This window comes from Haliotis cracherodii, unplaced genomic scaffold (genome assembly GCF_022045235.1).
Source record: "Haliotis cracherodii isolate W230 unplaced genomic scaffold, xgHalCrac1.p SCAF_9, whole genome shotgun sequence".
NCBI classification, from domain to species: domain Eukaryota; kingdom Metazoa; phylum Mollusca; class Gastropoda; order Lepetellida; family Haliotidae; genus Haliotis; species Haliotis cracherodii.
Window position 1 is genome coordinate 4,913,655 of NW_027266343.1, and position 20,634 is coordinate 4,934,288.

Here is a 20,634-nt window from a genome sequence, read left to right on the forward strand (position 1 = left end):
GAAATCTGCAGTCTATGAACCAAACGTCGATTTCGTTACACGGGTTTGATTGGACGAGCAGGCAACATACTGTAAACTTCGAAATGTGATTGGTTGTGGTCACAAATTGGCAAAGCAATGGCCTGACCAATGGTTGCTCATACTGGATGTAGATAGGTAGAGTTCATTACAACTTCCATGGGCATCTCCTCATGTGATTCTATAATAACGTTGATTGTTTGCACATCAACGTACCTAACCACCCTTTTCTGTAAATGGACCTACCTATGGATAAATTATATACATATAGGGGGGTTTAGCTGTGCTGAAGCAGTGAATCGGTTGTTCAATTGCAACAGATAACGATGGAAAATCTCGGGCTTGTCGTATTAGCTGTAATGCTTATGTTGGGTCCTGTCAGATGCGAAGAGCACACTCGTTTCCTTGTTGACATCGTTGAGCCAAGAGGTGTTGCTGATGTAAAGACCACCATGGCCACTGTAAAGAGCATCTTGGACAAAACAGAGGGTGTTGAATTCATGTTCAAGGTTGGTTCAAATTGATATACTGTATTTGCTGAAAATGCACTGTATGAATTTTGAAGAATGTAAATTCAAATTCATTTTAATTTATCTCTGGAAGTATCACTGCAAATCATGTTGAAGAGGTGAACAGGTTTTACAATACACAATGATGCGTCTTCGTTTCTTATTGCAGGAGGTTGGTGAACCAAGAGTATTAGTGAGTAAGTACAAACTTGACAGTCTATCAGAAAATTGGAAGTTTTGTTGTTCACAGAAAACAAATCAATGGGGTCCAATTCATACTTCCTTGGTTCGCTTTTCTGATGTATGCTTTTCTGCTGTGTTTTACTCTTGAAGATCCGCGTAGAATAGATCTTTAGCAACCCATGCTTGCAACTATGGCGACAAACGGGATCGGGTGGTCAGGCTCGCTGACTTGGTTGATACATGTTATCGTATCCTAATTGCACGTATCGATGCTGGTCAAGACTTGATTAGTTACAGAGCGCCGTCATATAACTGGAATATTGCTGTGTGTTAAACGACAAACACATTCTGATGTGTGCGCTTGATAATGAGTATGGTGAGATCATAAAGAGTATTTTTTGACATATTTGGAAGCTTTTGACCCCACATTGTCATGTGTGGAGCCAATCGGAAATGTGATACCCACACTATGACACTACTGTCCCAATACCGATCATATTAAAGCGTTGTTGCCCTGGCATACCGTTCGCCGCTACGTCACCAGCAACATTTTCAAACATCTGCGAATTGGAGGCAAGACATTATATCGTCTGTAAACATTTTGTAACGACATTGCCGCACGGTCCGTCCCCGGTGTTGCCTGGCCCACCCCATTGGTATGGTAAGTTGTTAGGGTAACATCCATTACAGGACGCCTTTCATTCAGGTGGGTTGCATTGACCCAGTTTTTAACGGTAAATGCTTAATGTTCACCTTCCTGTTATTGTATGGAGTTCTCTATCCATACATTTGAATTATTGCATAGTGGATTCATCCGATGAGACGATCTTCTCTGAAGTAACTGATTTATGTTGGACAGAAACAAAAGAAGTTATCGAAACGAGTCGGCAAGTAAAACATGGTTTCTCTTTTGTTTGTTCAAGATTTTTTGTAAAATTCTACCAAGTTGGGGTTACATGTTTCGGGGTCAAAATGACCATATCTCACTAAATTATTGTGTCTCTATAATTATTTTCCAGTTCTGAATATTGCCGCTCTGTGCGATCTACGTCCTCTCGAGGAGCAGTTGTTCGCAGCTAATCTGGACTTCACTGTGAAGTCTCTTTTCCCGGGTGAAAAACTTGCCGAGGATCTGGGGGTGAACAAAACACTCATTGCAAGTGCCCCACCTCCAACCAATCTGACGGGAGACTTCATTTACGTTCGGGATGCCACATTCAGAATGGAAGGTAAAACTTATCACCAGTTTCACTGTACAAGGTTGCATTGTTGTGCTTCAACGGTACAAATCAGGTCTTACGTCTACGGCATAATTGGTGTCATGGTTTATTTCATTTGTAAGGCGTCCCTTTATACATTTTAATGCTTAAACCAACAATCATACCTGTGTCATGGTGTTAACATGTGTAATTCAGGTCTAAACAGTGAAGAATACAAAGAGGAAATCCGAGACAATTTGGAAAACAGCCTTAAGTACAGACTGGACAATCACCAGAATCTCATGTACAGAGTTCTCGGAGTGTTTCCTATTCAGGTAAGTGACTACCATTGCGGTCTTGATAAGGCTCTGCTTGTCTTTGAGTCTGGATCGTTTGTTCTCGTTTCTTTAACTGATTGCCTGGTCCAAACTCGATTACCTATCATGCGGAATATGCCGAAAACAAAAGATTGCATAGAACAACACCCGCTCACTCTCACTTGAATGAACCCAAGTAGATTTCTCAATCAGCTCAATTTCAATGTCGCGTTCAGTATTTAATGAACACATTAACTCATAATTAATTTAGGCACTATTAACGAAAACACATTGCAATCACGTCATCGTCTAAAAAGTGAAAAAACACTGATTATGGTTTTTTCTTTTTGTCTTGTAGATGATGTACTTTGCGGTCCAGAAACCAGAGGATGCTGAGCTTGTTCTTTGGCGCTTTAACCGCCAGAAACTCATTTACACAGCAAAGGCGACCATGGTGCAGAACCTCGACGTCTATCTTAATGGCTGTCAGTAGAAATTTGTACCTTTTGCATTAAAGACGTCAGTTTCAGAAAGTTAATTTAGCTTCAGTTCGCAATTGTTACTCCGAAAGAAAACACAGGATACATTCTCTCAACATCTGAAAATCTTCTTTGCACTTAGCGTTACAATGAATCTTACAATGTTTCTTCATCAGACCATGGAACGGGTTACAATGCAAGTTTCATGTTAAACGCTGCACTCAGCTACATTCCAGCTGTATGACCTGTAAATAAGCGAATCTGGATCACACAATCCTGAGATTGATATTGTGAGCAACTATCCACACCGCTGGGGTTCGTTGGCAAGAGGAAACAATGTCACCGAGTGTAACCAAGCCTCCCGATCCATTAAGTCGCCTCTTACGACCAGCATAGTTTGCAAAGGACCTACAGTAAACTACGGTTATAACGAACTGACGGATATAACGAACTTAGCTAGGTACTTTGTCAAGAATGACATTGACATCCTATATTATCTTCCCTCAAGTTAGTTCAATGCAGCTAATCAGTGAGCACTTTTCAAAGATATATTTCATGTTTGATGATAACGTAAAAAACAGTTAGTACGTATTGTACATGAAAATGTGACGATTTTGGGGACGAGAAGTTTAACTCCGGGATGACATATACTTTATACGTGTATATGACTCTGCCAAACCAGTGTGGCTAAATATACAATAGGTAGATTTGACATTGTGATATGTAGATACTTTGATTAATGCACACAATGCACACATCCTACAAGAAAAGGTAATTAAACTACAGGTGGTAATATTTCAAACTTTGCAGTAATGTGGGTAAACAATGAAGTAACCCATTACAAATATACCAAAGGCCTTACCCACTTATGGAGTGGAAACAGCACTTATAGAGAGGTAGTTTAAGTGTATGTATGTCTCTGAACATTTAGCAATCGGCCAATATGCAAAATGCAACAAGCCTAGGCACTGTGGTAAAAAAATAACTGATACCGTTATAGTATAATTTATATACTACAATTCATTTATGTTCCCAAACTACTTTAACCCATTAATACACCCAAATCCTACTGATTGAGTGAGTGAGTTTAACTTTTACATATCCCAGCTGTACAGTGACAAGCACAAATTGTACACTAACAATATCTAAACTCTTGTCTACGATGAACAGTATACAAATTAGATTATCACAGATTTTATGTAAAACTTGTATATAGAGCAGTTAATAGTTATGACTATCATTTGACAGAACAATATAGATCACCAGCAAAAATAGGCAAAATAAACGGTGAAAATGGTATAAACGAATCACTGAATAACATCGATGACAATAGGTGTTTGCAAATGTTTAGGGACCAGACGAACTTCCCCTACACCGTCCCTCCAGCTGAAAATTAAAATGAACAAATATTCGTCGATTTAACAAGGAGTCTGTTTGTTTGTTTATTTGTTTGTTGTTTAACGCCGTTTAATATTCAAGCTACATGGCGGCGGTCTGTAAATAATCAAGTCTGGACGAGACAATCCAGTGACTGACATCATGAGCATCGATCCACACAATTTGGATAGATGACATGCATCAACCAAGTGAGCGAGCCTGACCACCCGATCCCGCTAGTCTAATAAGTGGTACAAATAAACATACATGTATATGGTTTCACAAAACCCTTTCAGGAAGACACTAATTGTACACTACTTCCCCATCGATGGCAAAGCCACGTCCAAACACGTTTATAATTGTTTTACTACCAATTTCTTTACTATCTGTTTCATCAGAATGTACCACATAATTATTATATTTAAAAATCAACAACAACAAAAAGAGCTTTTATTTTTTTAATGCTTGGAATTATTAATCCCTTGTGAGGAAGACATCAACACAGTTAAGCTGGACTTGGTAAAACATGATTGTGATTCTGTCATTACATGGGTTACACATATGAGGATCCTCTCATTTCAATAGATATCCATGTGAAAATGCGAATAGTCTATACATGTAGGTGTTACCAAAAGTTAATTTCATGTAATTTGTTTATATCTACCCATTTTGCATTTGATCTCTTATTTATCTCATAACAGATTTGATATCAGTGTATCGGTGCCACTGATATGTTAAGTGCAGTTTGTCCAACAGCATCAGTCATTGCATCACCAATGATTCCAGCATGGCTGGGTAACAACCGTATTGACCAGTAGCAAGATCGTTAAATAATTCGACAGTTTCAAGTAAAAGGTGGATGTGTACATGACATAAAGACACAAAAGAGAGTACGAAACATTACGTTTAAAGTAGTTAAAATTATCTTGGATTCTGCTTTAAAAATTGAACTGTCATTGGGTTATCTCGATGATATAGTGCTGGATCCAGTGGCAATCCTAGCGAATGTGACACCACCAATGGTATCAAACATGGATTTATAAGTGTCGCGTGTTGTTTTTAGCTGATTATATGCTTGTTGGTAGATTATTTGATTTTTTTAGGGTTTCTTTAATTCAGAAAATATGGTTGTCCCAACTGCCATGGAGGAAAAGACAAAAGCTTAGGCGGAGTTATAGTTTCGAGTTTGATACGGGCAGCAGGAATGGCCGGTTTTGTTGTTATTCCAAGTGAGGGAATGTGCCGTTTTCGATTGTATAGGTCCTATCAGATGAATTAGAAACGCAGTCATACGCAGGATTAGATTTACTTGAATATAGTTTTGTCATACATTAGAAAGATAGTTTCAGGCGGCGTTCTTTAACGGACGGTTCATCAGCATCCACATGCAGACTATATTTGGAGATGTTCGATAGGTACTACGGCAAAGTCTTAGGCATTGATTCAAGTTGTTTTACATTACCTTTGCACACTCCTTCATAAACGATGAAGCCATAATTCAGTTTGAAGCGTATAAGAACTCTGTATTATTGGAGGAGGTGTTTTTGGTCCCCTTCACACTCTGCATTTGAAGAGTCCACAAGCATTGTTTCTTTAAATAATTACTTTGTGATAAAAAGGTTAAATAATGGTGGGAAATAATGCCAAAGAACTTGCTTTCAAAATCCTTTCATCTTAAAAGGAATGCCATCCAATACTAGGTTCGGGTATTCGTATTAATCTAAACCCACTTTCTAATTACCATTTATGTATTTCAGTTAGTCTTTTCTTTCGGAACCTTTTGAGAATATTCATATTCGTACCCACTTCGGGGGCACGGATGGCCCAGTCGTCTAAGGCGTCTAAGGCAGAGTTGCGTCCCTTGGCACCACTGAAACCTATGATTGTGGGTTCGAATCCGGGTTCGCCCCGATTACGTTTCTAGGTTTGTCAGCACCATACCCGTGCTCGTGGGTTTCACCGAAGTGGTAAACGTCTGAGACCAGCATCACTTCGGGCTTTCCTCCCACATTAAGCTGACACGCCGCAATATGACTGGAATACTGTTAAAAGCGGCGTTAAACACAACTCACTCACTCACTCACTCGTACCCACTTCAGGGAGTGTTAAGACATCTACAAAGAACATCCATCAATAGAGTGTGAAGCAGCTAGTCAGTAAAATTGGTTAATAGTTGTAAGGATCGACATGATCTTGTCCAGGTCGATCTATTGAACCAGCTATGGCATAATGTCATGAAGACAAAAATGTACTGACTTCCGAATTTCATCAATAATATGTAATTGTGTTTGTAAACATGATTCTGGTCAGTGTTTCAGGACTTGATAATGTATGGTATCAGCAACACTTGAGCATTTATCAATAGTTTCTTGTGTGTGTCACTGTGACTCCTGAAATGGTAGGCCTATTTGCCCATTCCAAGAAAGCACCGTTTTCAAAGTGCTCTTGGCGTCATGGCAGAATGTTGTTGCCATTGAAAAACATTTCTGTCGCAAAATCCGAAACAAAAGATTCACCACTAGACCTGTCTATGTTGCAAGTTTAGCGAAGAATTATTGAACGTTGTTTAAGATTTCCGGAAAAGGGCACTTCCACCATATCCAGCCTACGTCAAAATTGTCACCCTAAAACCTCGAAAACATTTTCCCCCGAAAATCTACAACTATCAAAAGGCACCAGTTCACCACAAGACCTATCTCCGTGCAAAGTTTGGTGAAGACATAGTATACGTTTTTCAAGATCTGCTCCGGACATCTTGCATAGATATACGGATGGACGAAGGGATTGACGGTGTACATTTTAATACCCCCTCAAATCGCGTCGCAAGGGATAATATAAAATAGCCAACAGCTGAAAGTAAGGTTATCAGGAGGCGAAAGCGTTCACTCGTCTGAAAGAGTTCAATTTCCCACCTTGGTTCAGTGGTTACTCATAGTAAACGTTCATAAAGCACGGGTACTGTGACATTTTTATATACCATATCATTAGAACATTTCCAAATCAGTATAAATAACAGACCTTTCCAATTGAGATGAATTTAACATTTCACAAGAATAGCTTACCATATACTCGTAGTTTTCCCGAAATGAACAACAAAAATATGTTATTAAATACCGACACGACAATGTACAAAGGTACAACTTCTTTTGAGCTACCAGTTGAGGCAGGTACTTTTGTCACAACAGTTTTGCAGATGTAATATAATGTATCTATGTTCGTAACAGGACAAACTGAAAACAGATGATGCCTTGAAACGTAATTAACAACATTATCCACTACATAAAATTTCAGCTTGATCGCTGTGCTATTCATTACATTAATTTCAAAATCACGTTTATTTCAATGTTAAGAAAAACATGAAAACTTGAATAAAATTTGTATCCCATTGCAACGTTACATCGTTCTTCCAAAATATGAAAGGATTTACCTCGTACAAACAATAGCTCCAATTTTGTTTTTGTAAACTGTATCCATAAAGCTGAGACTGTTGATCTTCCAGTACCCCATATTTGTAGTAAACATCGACAAAGTGGAAACAATGGAAACAATAATCTTGATGATTGGGAGCTAGCGTGGTCGATGCTATGGCTTTCTACCACAGATAGCATTAAAAGTTGATAATTAAGTTTAGAGATGTCGTTGTTAGCCTAACAGAATGACCAGTTTTACAGGAGTTGCCAGGTGATGTCAAAGTTATTCAGCTAGTTTCTATGTTCTTAAGCATCATATACCTATTTCTGGCTAAACATTTGGACAATAGCAAATTCAAATCATGTCAGGATATTATCATTTTCGATGTGCGCCCCACTGAGTCGCAACGGATCAACGAAGGTCATTGAACAGCTGCAAACAAGTGATTAGCTAAACAATTACTTACGTTTGTATTTTGTTATTGACATTGCTTCATTTGATTCAGATTCAGATTCTGGAGATTGTCCAGTCTGTACTGAAGGCTGTTCTACAGATTGGCTCGGATTTCCTCTTTGTATTCTTCACTGTTTAGAAGATGCACGTTGACATCATGACACAGGTATCATTGATTGTTTCTTAATCACTAAAATGTATAAAGAGACTCCATTTATTTTTTGTTTCTTGTTTTACGCCGCACCCAGCAATATTCCAGCCGGCGGTCTGTAAATAATGGAGTCTGCACCAGACAATCCAGTGATTGATGGGTGAGTGAGTTGGGTTTTACGCCGCTTTTAACAGTTTTCCAGTTATATCACGGCGTGTCAGCATAATGTGGGAGGAAAGCCCGAAGTGATGCTGATCTCAGACGTTTACCACTTCGGTGAAACCCACGAGCACGGGTATGGTGCTGAAAAACCTAGAAACATAATTGGGGCGAACCCAGATTCGAACCCACAATCATAGGTTTCTGGCGTGCCCATGGGACGAAACTCTGCACAGCGAATCGCGGCGCCTTAGACAACTGGCCCACCCGTGCCCCCCAATAGAAGGTACATCCCCGAAGAACGGCAAACAACATATAATCGTTGCAGCTGAAAGACGCTGTCGAGAAATGGAAGGGCAAAGATAAATTGCATCTATTCCAGGAAGATACTGCACTAAACCCAATTCTGACTGAGTAGTCGGGTCTTAGGTTTTTTATAAATATTGATTTAATCTACCAGAAGTAAGGGACAATGCATTTCCAAAAAATGATTTCCCATCTACTCCTTAGCATATCTTAAGTAGTCATCATGCAGCCCACATGAGGGCCCTTTGGGCTCACAAATAAATAATTCCAAATAAATCTCATTCCTGTGGTTTGTCTTTATATTAGGTTACCTGACCTAAGGTTGACTCCTCAGTTCCAGCCGGGACAATATCCTGCCCCAGCAATATAAACCTACATTCACTAGTGCACCACAATGCATATGGCTGCTGCTGATAATCCATTAAATCATGTAAGTACAAGTCAAGATTGCTGCAAGAGCATCAATTGTTCCCTGCTATATAATTCTCTGTGCAGAGGAAGGCAGTGTAAGCTATATGAGGAGAGACTTGGCGTTAAGTACAAATTGGTTGTTATTAATGTAGTTGTCTTTGGAAAGCACAATAAAAGAAACCATGTCTTTAAATGGTCTGCACAAAGAAAACCCAAGCAAGAAAACTGGGCCTTTAAGGCAAAACTTGACATATATCCACTATTAATACCAATAAAAAATGATTTCTAGTCCTATATAAATAACCCAACAAATGTCATTCTGAAAAAATGCTTTTGCAGCAAATATCAATATCAAATGTAAAAATTCACGTATTCATTATGGGTTCTCATTTATCTAGCAGCAAGTTAATAACATATAGTTTTCTCAAGTGATCTACAAATATTGAGAATTATCTTACATATTGTAAAAATAAAGGTCATAGGTCATTTTCTCAAAACTTCGTTTAAGCAATCATTAACTAAAAATTGAAAAAATGGTAGATATACAAAACCACCAACCCCATTGGAACAACGTCTCTGTGAAACATGTGATGTCTCAGAAGATGAACAACATTACGCACTGTCTAACATCATACAACCGAGAAAGAGAATCACAAATACTCCTCAAACATGATAATGAATTTGTTACACTCTGTTAAAAGGAACAGTTCTCAATAATTTTACCAACAGTTACAAAGAAACAACTTTCAAGATCTGTTATCATATCAACAATTAAAACCAAATTCCTTGTATGTACAACATTACCATAGTTTTGCTCTATTCTCATATTGTTTCCATATCATTATAATACACTTGTTTTGAAATAAAATTGTTATTATGTACCTCCTTTGTAAGTTGAATGTTCCTGTGTTTTTTAATTGTCGTTTCTTGTGCATGCATTTTGTAGTTTGTGATAGTGTAATATTGCCACTGTTTCTTCATGGAATGTTCCGCAATACATATCTCATCTAAAACATCTTTGTTGTGTGATAGTTTCTTACAGTTGTGTACGGGGACACGGTTGGCCCAGTCGCTGCAATTCGCTATGCAGAGTTGTGTCCATTGGGCACGCCAGAAACTCACTTACTCACTCTTGTGTACGGTTCTGATTGGTGTGTGTTGTGATTGCTTCCTGTTTAGATTTGAAGTTTGCTTAGAAGAATGTTACTATGTTCAACCCAAACATCCTGAAGATATCATGCAACCGTAATATCTTTTAGGAAAATAATTGCCACCAACAGGCCAATCTGTTGATTTCCTATGTATCCAGAAGCAAACAACATATACGGATGTATTATCTCTGGCGGATGTTAACACGAAAACTTTCAAAGCAGTAAACCATGCAGGACCGTAAACTGCCGCATGAAACGGTATGAATCATACATTACATACAGTGAACTATTTGAAACAAAACTGTGCTCAACTGTGCACAGCAACCGCCATACATTTGATTATGAAGACAACTAATTACAAGTTTCTCATATCAAACCCGTTCCTTTACATGTGTTGTTTATGGAACAAAGTCATACTTTATAGAAGCCTGGTATTTAATCGTGTTGAATAATATGTTGCAATAGCAATGTGAAGTTGAAAGATTGAGTGCGCGTGACAGGCTTGACCTAAATTCCTCCCTTGACCTTCTCTCGAATGCTGCCTGAATAACAGATGATACATTGCAAAGGGAGTTCGCAATAGAGCTGTTAAGGAAAGGGAGATAGATAATCACTCTCTCTCTCTCAGTGATACAGCTTGAATAAGATACGATGTTCAGCATTGCGAGGTCAGTGCTTGATATAGCTCAAAAATACGCCTATAGCTAAAGGAGATAATTGCTCAATGCGGAATAGTATATTCTTACAAAATATAGACCGGTTAACTTTAGCGAAAAGAGATATATATTTCCCCTAAAATTTGTCAGCTCTTTTAAAAACAAAATGAACAATTTTGAAGGGTTAACTGCATTACGAAAATCTCAGAAGAGCAAAACGATTTTGAAGTATCTCTTATTGCTGAAAACAATTAGCATCAACATTTCACGAATATGATTTGTATGTTTCGTATTGGTAACTGTGTGGCTTGAAATTTCAAAGAAACCAACATGTCGACATACATGCTATAAAATCAACCTCTCCCGTATACTTCGTCGCCTTAATGGCGGGGAAGAATAAACATAACAGGGCACAAGTTTAAAGACCCGTGAAGATCTTCAACAACGCATGCTTGCCATAAAAGGCGACTAACGGGATCGGGTAGTCAGGCTCGCTCACTTGGTTGATGCATGTCATCGTATGCCAATTGCGTGGATCGATGCTCATGGTGTCAATCACTGGATTGTCTGATCCAGAATCGATAATTTACAGACCGCCATCATGTAGCTGGAACATTGCTGAGTGCGGCATTAAACAACAAACAAACAGCAAACAAAACAAGTTTAAAGACATAGATTTCTTGAAGGAATCGTAAAATCACGAAACAACCCTAACTAATAATAATCATTAGAGCGATCCAGCTCGAAACTAGACACTGCTTACTGAGATTACTCTTGTGTGTTAGCTCCACACCTCACCTAATCTATTGAACAGTTATTATCGTAACACGAGGTTTGTCCGTAACATTGTGAAAAGCCCATTTCTGGTGTCCCCCGCCGTGATATTGCTGGAATATTGCTAAAAGCGGGGTTAAATCAAACTCACTCACTAAAAAATGAGTCCCCTTTATTATTTATTGCAGAGTAAAAAAGCCTTGATCCATGTTACCTCACTTGGCGCATGTCAGCAATGAGGACAGGTTTTCTCAGAAACTTTAAGTCAGCTCATCTAAGAGATACATGTGACCCATGGCATGTGATAACGCTGATTTCAAGTTTGTTTTAATTCTGTTTTCGTGTGTTTTATACCTGTGATATTTACCTTACTATTTTATTGTCAATAAAATAACTAACCTCTCATCGCGATAGGACTGCAATATGTCCGATATGATGTACAATTTTAACTCACTCACTCACTCACTTTTAGTAAACAGTTCGTCTATATTTTGCATTACAGCAAACATGTGCGTGCATACGTCTTGAAACCCTTGGATCCACAGACCACCTATCGCGCAGGAAATAGGAACATGACAAATACAACTTCGACTGAAGCGTAATTAAATTTTGGTAAGAACAAGCAACCTACGGTCATTGCTCTACAATGACATGATCTGATATAAATGTGATTGAGTACATATTATTATATTTTAGATTGATGCCGTTGGTGTGAAAGTATTTATGATCTGACTGATATTGGATTATGGAACGATGATATTATTATTATGGTATTATCTGGCGTATATTTCTTTTTTAAATCTAATTTACAATAGAATAGGTATATATACCACAGTGTATATTGCAAACGTGTATTCAATATCATAAACAATAAAAAACATTAATTATTTTTACATTATTTGTATTTTCTTTTGTCACAGTGCATGGTTCACACGTGTCATTCTTGTATGTGTTTCATATACAATATTACAAATATAATATATCACGTTATAGTCACAAACGTGTTACGCAACCGTGGTGAAGTAAATAGAGCGCCTGCACGAAGAATGGCAGGTCGGTGGTCCGATCTCCTGTGCAGTCACACAATACAATCTTCAATCACATGTTAAAACATCAGCAAACCTTTCTGAACTCCTTAACGCATCATGTTGACAAACTACGTGTCAGATTTTGAAAAATTTTCTGAATGTCTTCCCGAATATATCTAGAATAACGTTTTAAAAAGGGTTTAAAAATATAGCGTGATATGTCGATCAGCAGGTCCGTACGTCCCTCTGTCCATCTGCCGTTTCCGGAGCAGAACTCCTAAACCGTTGAATATTTCTTGTGGAAACTGGCTATACAGATCAGTGGTGAACTGGTGCCTTTTGATGATTTGGGATTATTATTATTTTTTGTTTGTTAGCATGACAAGTTGGACTGAAAATGAGGGTTGTGCTCGTTTACAGAGCGGAAATGCAAAACCTTTGAATATTTTGAGGAGGAAACTGGCTAAGCAGGTGAAAGTGGTGTCCTTTGATGATTTGGGATATTGAAAATACTGAACAGCATTACTTGTTTGTTTACTGAACTGATGGCAAGAGTAGGGTATTAGTAGCCAATATTCATTTCAAAACTGTACAAGGGGTGTATGATCTCCTGATGACTCTTGTATTATTATTATTATTATTATTATTTACAGATTGAAATAAAAATGCAGCAAAGAGGGTTTGGGTGATCCTCACACAGTCAGACTGGTTTGGCTCATCATCAGCTCAGGGCCCTTGCCCCCTCTACACGCAACCATGACAGCGAATGGGACTTCTCCCAGGAAGCACTGCCTAGTCAAACCCACCAAGAACTTTTCGGAGAAAATGAAGACTCCCCGATAGTGCAGCCTGCTGCACTACCTAGATTGTCAGAAGGGCTGTATTCCTGGTAGCAAACCCGGTTACTCTCCCAATGTCAGTCAACAGATTGGGAGGTACCAAACCTAAGGTACTGAAAGCGAGGTCCACATTTTTGCCATATTTTTCCGCAATCTTGTCAATCAAATTCGTGTCAAAAGGGACAGAAATTGCAATGATATAAATGATTTCATTTGAATGATAGACAAGGACAAGATCAGGTTTGTTGGCCTTGATGGGTCTGAAGCTGTAAACGGGCCTATTCCAAAGAATTTTGTATTTATCATTTTCCATGACGTCCTATACATATCATATTTCATATTTACAGTTTGATGCAAAATCACACACTGACGGTTTCGAGTGGGAAGTGACATGTCCTGACGGCAAACAAAAAGCTTTCTGTTTCACTTTTCAGGCCGACTTCATCCAAGCGAAGGCCTGCAGGGTTGCATTGACAGCTTGAGAAAAAAGCTTTCCGGGAAATTTGAATAGCATAAACATGCTCGTATGTTGCCCTAAGCAACAAGGAAATGCAGACGCCATAACGTGCAGCTGGTGGTGCACTGCTCGTGAAGAAGTGGAAATTCACGATGTCATTCCTGTTGTCATAGAGATTAGTACAGATTTTGCCATCACTTTGCATTTGTGTGAATCTCTATTCATGGTTTTGGGACAGTGTATCATTTTTCTATTATAGTATTAATGGGGAGATCATGGTCAAGGCCTGGGTCAAGGAGGAGCATTAGAAGTGTTGTAGGATAGTAATTTCCACAGACAGCTGAGAAACTGTCTGGTCCATACAAGGTTTGATAAGTGGATTGACATTATAGTATAATCTCACTCTTATGGCATAAGTGTTTGCATTTTAGAGGATAGGAGCCTTCAGTTATGTCTTGTTTTTTGACACATACCGACAGTTCTGGTAGATCCAGCTATATGACGACGGTCTGGACAAGACGATTAAATTGTTTGATAAGCATCACTTAGAAGTTGCCGGATGACAAAGTAGAGAAAATATATGGATAACAACTTCTTTATTTACTGTAAAGGCGACTTTTCGGTATATATGTTTATGTCGTTGTCAAGCAAGTGAATGAAAAAGTTGTTATTGATAAGTTATCTCTACTTTGTCATCTGTCGACTGCTTAGTAATGCCTGTCAAACCATTCATCCGTCGTCTACATTGAGACGTGGCAATCAACACCATAAACAACCTCAGACGACTAGAGAAAAAGCACATTCAAACCAGCAATCTTTGCTTGAGCATTGATCCACGCAATTGGGATACGATGACGTAGTTTAAGGAACCATTTCCATAGTAATAGAGGTGCAGTGCAAAGTTTGATTTTGTTACGTGTATTTTCTGTAAAAAAATATGTTTTCAAGTTGTGAACATAGAATATTTTATTAATCAACATTTGTGCGACCTATCACTTGAGCGAGTTACAATTTAAGTCGCTTCGGCCTTATTTCAGCCATTTAGAGACGAGAACAAGTTGATATATACACAAGTGAGTCATGAATGCAAAGTTATATTTAAAAACAGATTTGTGAAACATATTTCAGCATAACAATATTATTTCTTACAGAATAAAACACGGGCTATAGGCCACCAGTAACCTTGCTGGGGATCATGGAAACTTACGGTGCCTCAGCTTCCTGCACGATACCCCGGCAGGATTTACGTCATCATTTTGGCTTCAGGTGGTTGTGCACAATACTAGGCAATATTAAAGAATACTTCGCAGTGAGGTGGCTTAAAACACTGGTTGATCATCACTCCAGATTTAAAAAAAAAATCAAGCAGTAAGTTATTCACATACATTTTTTCAAATTAATGATACACACCAATTTTCTTTCAAGTAACTTAAGATGAGGTGCCCGATTACACCAGAAAAAGACATGTTTCAGATTTACTGTAGGATAACGTAAAACCCTTGCAAATGCAAGGTCCACACAGTCAAGCAATATATGCTTGATGGTGAATCTTTCATCACAATGGATACACTTAGTAGGTTCGTTTGCATCTATATTCGTGGGTAAACCGACTGTAGCTAATACGACATAGTCGTAATAACGATCTCATCATGTCTTGACTAACAACCCAAGTAGGCACGACCGATTGTTGATTTATTTTCATGAAGTCTATTGTCCCACCTCTTTTGCATGAATTCCCGAGTAATATGTTTTGATGGTCGGTTTGAATTCATTGTACGGGATAAAGAGTGACGCACCTATTATGCCTAACATGACTTGGCGACAAGCAAAGGACGATGTCAGAAAGGCCAGGAGAAAGATCATTGCAAAGTTCGGAAATTGCTGGGATTATAGGGTGATTTGAGGAGAGACTTTTATGTGTCTGAAGTCAAGACAACGAATCTGAAAAGATGAAATGTTTGCATTGATATTGTTGTTTAGTATAGGTCAATATATTGATCAGCAGGAAAATCATTTAAAAGAATCAAGAAAATCAACAATTTCAAGTACAAAGTATGGAAAACTTTTTTGTTTAGGTTGGTTGTTAATTCTAACTGTTTGATTGGCATTCTAGAATCGGGCAAATACGTATGGAAAATTTACAACAAATCTATGGATAACAACTTCTGGTTGATGCATATAACAACATTTCGATGTAGATTCTTACACCGTTATCAAACTGGAGTGACAACAACCATGACATGTTGTGATAAGCAGCACTTGAACATAGACAACAACAGTAATAGATAACAAGCAGATAATGGATGAAAATTCATTAAATCAGGAGAGCACCTTCATTAAAAGCATGAAAACATTTAGAAAATACATGTTGACGGCCACATGCTACACATGCTTGCATATCAACAGAAATCTGCAGTCTATGAACCAAACGTCGATTTCGTTACACGAGTTTGATTGGACGAGCAGGCAACATACTGTAAACTTCGAAATGTGATTGGTTGTGGTCACAAATTGGCAAAGCAATGGCCTGACCAATGGTTGCTCATACTGGATGTAGATAGGTAGAGTTCATTACAACTTCCATGGGCATCTCCTCATGTGATTCTATAATAACATTGATTGTTTGCACGTCAACGTACCTAACCACCCTTTCTGTAAATGGACCTACCTATCGATAAATTATATACATATAGGGGGGTTTAGCTGTGCTGAAGCAGTGAATCGGTTGTTCAATTGCAACAGATAACGATGGAAAATCTCGGGCTTGTCGTATTAGCTGCACTGCTTATGTTGGGCCCTGTCAGATGCAAAGAGCACATTCGTTTCCTTGTTGACATCGTTGAGCCAAGAGGTGTTGCTGATGTAAAGACCACCATGGCCACTGTAAAGAGCATCTTGGACAAAACAGAGGGTGTTGAATTCATGTTCAAGGTTGGTTCAAATTGATATACTGTATTTGCTGAAAATGCACTGTATGAATTTTGAAGAATTAGCTGTAATGCTTATGTTGGGTCCTGTCAGATGCGAAGAGCACACTCGTTTCCTTGTTGACATCGTTGAGCCAAGAGGTGTTGCTGATGTAAAGACCACCATGGCCACTGTAAAGAGCATCTTGGACAAAACAGAGGGTGTTGAATTCATGTTCAAGGTTGGTTCAAATTGATATACTGTATTTGCTGAAAATGCACTGTATGAATTTTGAAGAATGTAAATTCAAATTCATTTTAATTTATCTCTGGAAGTATCACTGCAAATCATGTTGAAGAGATGAACAGGTTTTACAATACACAATGATGCGTCTTCGTTTCTTATTGCAGGAGGTTGGTGAACCAAGAGTATTAGTGAGTAAGTACAAACTTGACAGTCTATCAGAAAATTGGAAGTTTTGTTGTTAACAGAAAACAAGTCAATGGGGTCTAATTCATACTTCCTTGATTCGCTTTTCTGATGTATGCTTTTCTGCTGTGTTTTATTCTTGAAGATCCGGGTAGAATAGATCATTAGCAATCCATGCTTGCAACTATGGCAACAAACGGAATCGGATGGTCAGGCTCGCTAACTTGGTTGATACATGTTATCGTATCCTAATTGCACGCATCGATGCTGGTCAAGACTTGATTAGTTACAGAGCGCCGTCATATAGCTGGAATATTGCTGAGTGTTAAACAACAAACACATTCTGATGTGTGCGCTTGATAATGAGTGTGGTGAGATCATAAAGAGTATTTTTTTACATATTTGGAAGCTTTTGACCCCACATTGTCATATGTGGAGCCAATCGGAAATTAGCGCCAAGATCAATTACTAAATGAATGAACGTGTGATTGACATTTTGCATGGCAAGCAATAGTTCTAAAAGTATTGGAAAGTAAAACCTTTTTAGTCCATAACAATGCATCAGGCTTACTTTTAGCATGAAGATAGAGTTTGCTTTTGATTAGTCGACATAATAAGTGCTATTCTATGTGCCGATACCACTGCTGACGTTGTAAGATTGTTTCCAACTTGATATATTCGTCTCAAACTCATGTCCGATTCAATTCCCTATTTTGACCATATGTTCCGGAAATATTCTGACATCGACACAAATATTAAATTATTGATCTTATTAATGCCTTTTCAAGTTACATATTATGCGACAAAAAGTACCGGAACTGAAGAAATGATAGTAAAGGACCTGATGTTATAAGGATGAATGTGTTAAATTATCTGTGTGTCAATATCTGGTGTGTCCACCATGTTGGGCGATACACACTCGACACATTTATGGATACTTTTGATGAACTTACATATGGTTGTCCTTTCACTTGCCCGTCCTTTCGCCCGAAGAAGCTACCCCAGGCTGGGCCAAGTTGGTGGGTGCTGGGTCTGTGGTGTACACTCTCCACCCGAAAATATCCCACAGCTCCATAAAGGTTCAGAATTTTTACCGATAATCAAACAATTGGAACAACGATAGAACCCAACATTTCGTCAATATATGCATGTCCATTCACAATAACCAATAGCCTGCAATGTGAGATACCCACACTATGACACAACTGTCCCAATACCGATCATATTAAAGCATTGTTGCCCTGGCATACCGTTCACCGCTACGTTATAAATGTTCACCTCAACAATGGTTGCATTCAAATCATTAGTTCCCTAACGGTTTGTCGGAAGTGTAGAACAGTGGACAGCTGCACTGCTCACAGAATACTATTGTATCGGTATCGTTTTCAATTTTATCATTTTAAAGTTCATCATTGTATGAACATAATGATACAAATAGGGGCGTGTGAAATAACACAAAGGGGTGATAAACGAAGTAACTGATTTATGTTGGAGAGAAACAAAAGAAGTTATCGGAACGAGTCGGCAAGTTAAACATGGTTTCTCTTTTGTTATTTCAATTTTTTTTGTAAAATTCTACCAAGTTGGGGTTACATGTTTCGGGGTCAAAATGACCATATCTCACTAAATTATCAAGTCTCTATAATTATTTTCCAGTTCTGAATATTGCCGCTCTGTGCGATCTACGTCCTCTCGAGGAGCAGTTGTTCGCAGCTAATCTGGACATCACTGTGAAGTCTCTATTCTCGGGTGAAAAACTTGCAGAGGATCTGGGGGTGAACAAAACACTCATTGCAAGTGCCCCTACTCCAACCAATCTGACGGGAGACTTCATTTACGTTCGGGATGCCACATTCAGAATGGAAGGTAAAATCTATCACCAGTTTCACTGTACAAGGTTGCATTGTTGTGCTTCAACGGTACAAATCAGGTCTTACGTCTATGGCAAAATTGGTGTCATGGTTTATTTCATTTGTAAGGCGGCCCTTTATACATTTTAATGCTTAAACCAACAATCATACCTATGTCATTGTGTTAACATGTTTAATTCAGGTCTAAGCAGTGAAGAATACAAAGAGGAAATCCGAGACAATTTGGAAAACAGCCTTAAGTACAGACTGGACAATCACCAGAATCTCATGTACAGAGTTCTCGGAGTGTTTCCTATTCAGGTAAGTGACTACCATTGCGGTCTTGATAAGGCTCTGCTTGTCTTTGAGTCTGGATCGTTTGTTCTCGTTTCTTTAACTGATTGCCTGGTCCAAACTCGATTACCTATCATGTGGAATATGCCGAAAACAGAAGATTGCATAAAACAACACCCGCTCACTCTCACTTCAATGAACCCAAGTAGATTTCTCAATCAGCTCAATTTCCAACTCGCGTTCAGTATTTAATGAACACATTAACTCATAATTCATATCAACGAAAACACATTGTAATCACGTCATCGTCTAAAAAGTGAAAAAATACTGATTATGTTTTTTTTCTTTTTGTCTTGTAGATGATGTACTTTGCGGTCCAGAAACCAGAGGATGCTGAGCTTGTTCTTTGGCGCTTTAACCGCCAGAAACTCATTTACACAACAAAGGCGACCATGGTGCAGAACCTCGACGTCTATCTTAATGGCTGTCAGTAGAAATCTGTACCTTTTGCATTAAAGACGTCAGTTTCAGACAGTTAATTTAGCTTCAGTTGGAAATTGTTACTCCCACAGAAAACACTGGATACATTCTCTCAACATCTGAAAATCTTCTTTGCACTTAGCGTTACAATGAATCTTACAATGTTTCTTCATCAGACCATGGAACGGGTTACAATGGAAGTTTCATGTTTAACGCTGCACTCAGCTACATTCCAGCTTTATGACCTGTAAATATACGAATCTGGATCACACAATCCTGAGATTGATATTGTGAGCAACGATCCACGCCGCTGGGGTTCGTTGGCAAGAGGAAACAATGTCACCGAGTGTAACCAAGCCTCCCGATCCATTAAATCGCCTCTTACGACCAGCATAGTTTGACATGGGATGACATATACTTTATACGTGTATATGACTCTGCCAAACCAGTGTGGCTAGATATACAATAGGTAGATTTGACATTGTGATATGTAGATACTTTGATTAATGCACACAATGCACACATTCTACAAGAAAGGTAATTAAACTACAGGTGGTAATATTTCATACTTTGTAGTAATGTGGGTAAAACAATATAACATGCAAACAATGAAGTAACCCATTACAAATATACCAAAGGCCTTACCCACTTATGAAGTGGAAACAGCACTTATAGAGAGGTAGTTTAAGTGTATGTATGTCTCTGAACATTTAGCAATAGACCAATATGCAAAATGCAACTATCCGAGGCACTGTAGTGAAACAATTACTCAAACCGTTATTGTATAATTTATATA

The 20,634-nt window shown here is 38.4% G+C and overlaps 2 protein-coding genes across 2 annotated transcripts; both read left to right on the forward strand.

The window, feature by feature from the left end:
- The first annotated feature begins 344 nt into the window (after positions 1-344).
- On the forward strand, positions 345-2,719 carry LOC139453315 (uncharacterized). The gene is made up of 5 exons (XM_071234982.1): positions 345-527; positions 697-724; positions 1,730-1,939; positions 2,126-2,244; positions 2,585-2,719. The coding sequence occupies exons 1-5, from the start codon at positions 345-347 to the stop codon at positions 2,717-2,719; spliced, it is 675 nt and encodes a 224-aa protein (XP_071091083.1).
- A 13,907-nt stretch (positions 2,720-16,626) lies between these two features.
- Positions 16,627-19,852, forward strand: LOC139453364 (uncharacterized). Its single transcript, XM_071235040.1, has 5 exons — positions 16,627-16,809; positions 17,196-17,223; positions 18,871-19,080; positions 19,267-19,385; positions 19,718-19,852. The coding sequence occupies exons 1-5, from the start codon at positions 16,627-16,629 to the stop codon at positions 19,850-19,852; spliced, it is 675 nt and encodes a 224-aa protein (XP_071091141.1).
- The last annotated feature ends 782 nt before the right edge of the window (positions 19,853-20,634 follow it).

Bases quoted from the DNA above. Each gene is read 5' to 3' on its own strand.
- LOC139453315 (XM_071234982.1), top strand. From the start codon at position 345: ATGGAAAATCTCGGGCTTGTCGTATTAGCTGTAATGCTTATGTTGGGT. The intron at 725-1,729 runs GTAAGTACAAAC...ATTATTTTCCAG, and splicing joins TGAACCAAGAGTATTAGTGA to TTCTGAATATTGCCGCTCTG. The intron at 1,940-2,125 runs GTAAAACTTATC...TGTGTAATTCAG, and splicing joins TGCCACATTCAGAATGGAAG to GTCTAAACAGTGAAGAATAC.
- LOC139453364 (XM_071235040.1), top strand. From the start codon at position 16,627: ATGGAAAATCTCGGGCTTGTCGTATTAGCTGCACTGCTTATGTTGGGC. The intron at 16,810-17,195 runs GTTGGTTCAAAT...TTCTTATTGCAG, and splicing joins GTGTTGAATTCATGTTCAAG to GAGGTTGGTGAACCAAGAGT. The intron at 19,081-19,266 runs GTAAAATCTATC...TGTTTAATTCAG, and splicing joins TGCCACATTCAGAATGGAAG to GTCTAAGCAGTGAAGAATAC.